The 1,897-nt window shown below is 48.8% G+C and overlaps 1 protein-coding gene across 1 annotated transcript; it reads right to left on the minus strand.

The window, feature by feature from the left end:
- Positions 1-113: 113 nt before the first annotated feature.
- H310_14746 (hypothetical protein) lies at positions 114-874 on the minus strand (the record flags this gene model as incomplete). Its single annotated transcript, XM_008882672.1, has 2 exons — positions 114-302; positions 371-874. 2 exons carry the CDS (start codon positions 872-874, stop codon positions 114-116), a joined length of 693 nt encoding a protein of 230 aa, XP_008880894.1.
- Between the last annotated feature and the right edge of the window lie 1,023 nt (positions 875-1,897).

Below are 1,897 nucleotides of genomic sequence, written 5' to 3' on the forward strand. Positions count from 1 at the left end.
TCATGTCGGCCTAACACACCACCGCCAGGCTTCTTCTTAGGGTGAATGGCGCGCGCCAGGGGTGCAAGACCAATGTATCCTTTGTCCACAAGGACAGCCCAAGAAGTAACTGTTCACGGAAGCTCGCCGTTGTCGTTGATGGCTAATTCATTGTCTGTTTTGGACAGCGCTTGCAAGTGGTCGTCAAGCCGGTTGCGGAACATGGTCAAGTCGGACACAGAGCCAGGCTCGTGAGGACTCATGTCGACAAGGAGCACTTCAGGTGAGACGGATGCCTCAATCTTGAATCTGTACAGCTTATGCTATCCACTGAAGTAGTGCTTCTGCCCCCAAAGCGGCCGGCAGGACGATGCGCAGGTTGGAATTTAACGTCGGTCGCGTACAAGGCGTACGGAAAGTGGGCGAAGACTTTGCTTTTCGTGCGGAGAGACGTCATGGTTGGTTTGACAACAAACGAATCGTAAAGGAGCTCGGAGCAGACGGCCACAACCCTCACGACAAGCTTCTCCAACGTCGGCGCTTTGAGACCAAAGTCAACGGCATGTTTTTCCCTGGACTGGTAGTGTTTGAGCACCGTTAGTGTAATGAAAAACGCATCTTTGGCAGATGTGGCTGATTTACGTCCTCTGCCTTCGTTCCAGCGAGATGTCATGGCGATTTCAGCTTGCTCCCAAATTACTTCAAATTCTTCCGGTGTAAAGTTGGTAAGCACACGAATTCCTTCGGCACCAACTTCTTCAAGCGTTTTCTCCATGATGGGGTTGGCGGTTTCATTATATTCATCATCGTCCAGCACATCGTCGCTATATTCGATGAGACTTTGCTGTAGGTACAGATTGTCCGAGGTAGTCTGGTCCTGGAGCCGCTCCAGCATGGCGGAAATGTTGATGCGCATTGTACCAAAGAGATTGAAGAGTGATGAAGTGAAGAATTGACAGAAGGCAGTCTAGTTTAAATTGTTGAGATTGAGTGCTCGTGGTAATTGGCGCGTAAAGTTCCAGCCAACGAAATTTGAGCCAAAGGGTGACGGAGAAATACCTCTACATGTTTGATCAGTTATGATTTTGGAAGTATATGAGTATTTTACGAAGTTGCTCGATCACTGTTGTAGCTACAGTCATTCCTCGACGATTGCTCCCGTGGGACGACATACATAAACTTTAAAAGGTTTGTGTAACTACAAAAAACACAAAGCAATACATTTCAAGAGGTAACACACTTTTAGTTCAGCAGGCATGCAATGGAGTGGCCCGAGTCGACACGAAGGGAATCCATGAGATCAAGCAACGTCTACTTCGGCACGATGCCGGTATGCTTCCAGCAGTTTTGAATTGTTGTTGATGTTACGCAATCTCAGACAGTAAGTGACCACTTCATGGCGGTCAAAACATCGACGGCATACAACTTCTTCACTTCACCACGCCCACCAACAGAACAGGACTCACAACATTAACAATGTGATCTAACTGAATCCTTTTGTAGTGGCGCTTGAACGACGCAATGATGCCAACGTCCATGGGCTGCAGAAAGGCCGTGGTGTTTGGGGAAAGCATAAGAAGACGCACGTTGGTTAGTCTGACCGCCATTGGGTCATGTGACGACGCATTGTCCAGGATCAAAAGAACTTCACGCCGTTCAACGAATATCCGTGAGTTGAAGTTGCCAATCCATCCGGAATACAAGGCCATGGTCATCCAAGCCTTCAGTTCGAGCGGTAAAGCAACCCCAACTCACGGGTGCTCATTGAACCAAAGCAGCGTGGACGCATAGACTTCCCGATAAAAAGTGGCGGCAACTTGTCTGAACCATCGGCATTGGCTGCAAGGGCGACAGAGATGCGCGTCTTGTCTTGTTTTGTCTCCGGTCGTGGCTTGTCGGATATTGTGGTACGTGATTG

This window comes from Aphanomyces invadans, assembly GCF_000520115.1.
Source record: "Aphanomyces invadans strain NJM9701 unplaced genomic scaffold supercont1.84, whole genome shotgun sequence".
Taxonomy (NCBI): domain Eukaryota; phylum Oomycota; class Saprolegniomycetes; order Saprolegniales; family Verrucalvaceae; genus Aphanomyces; species Aphanomyces invadans.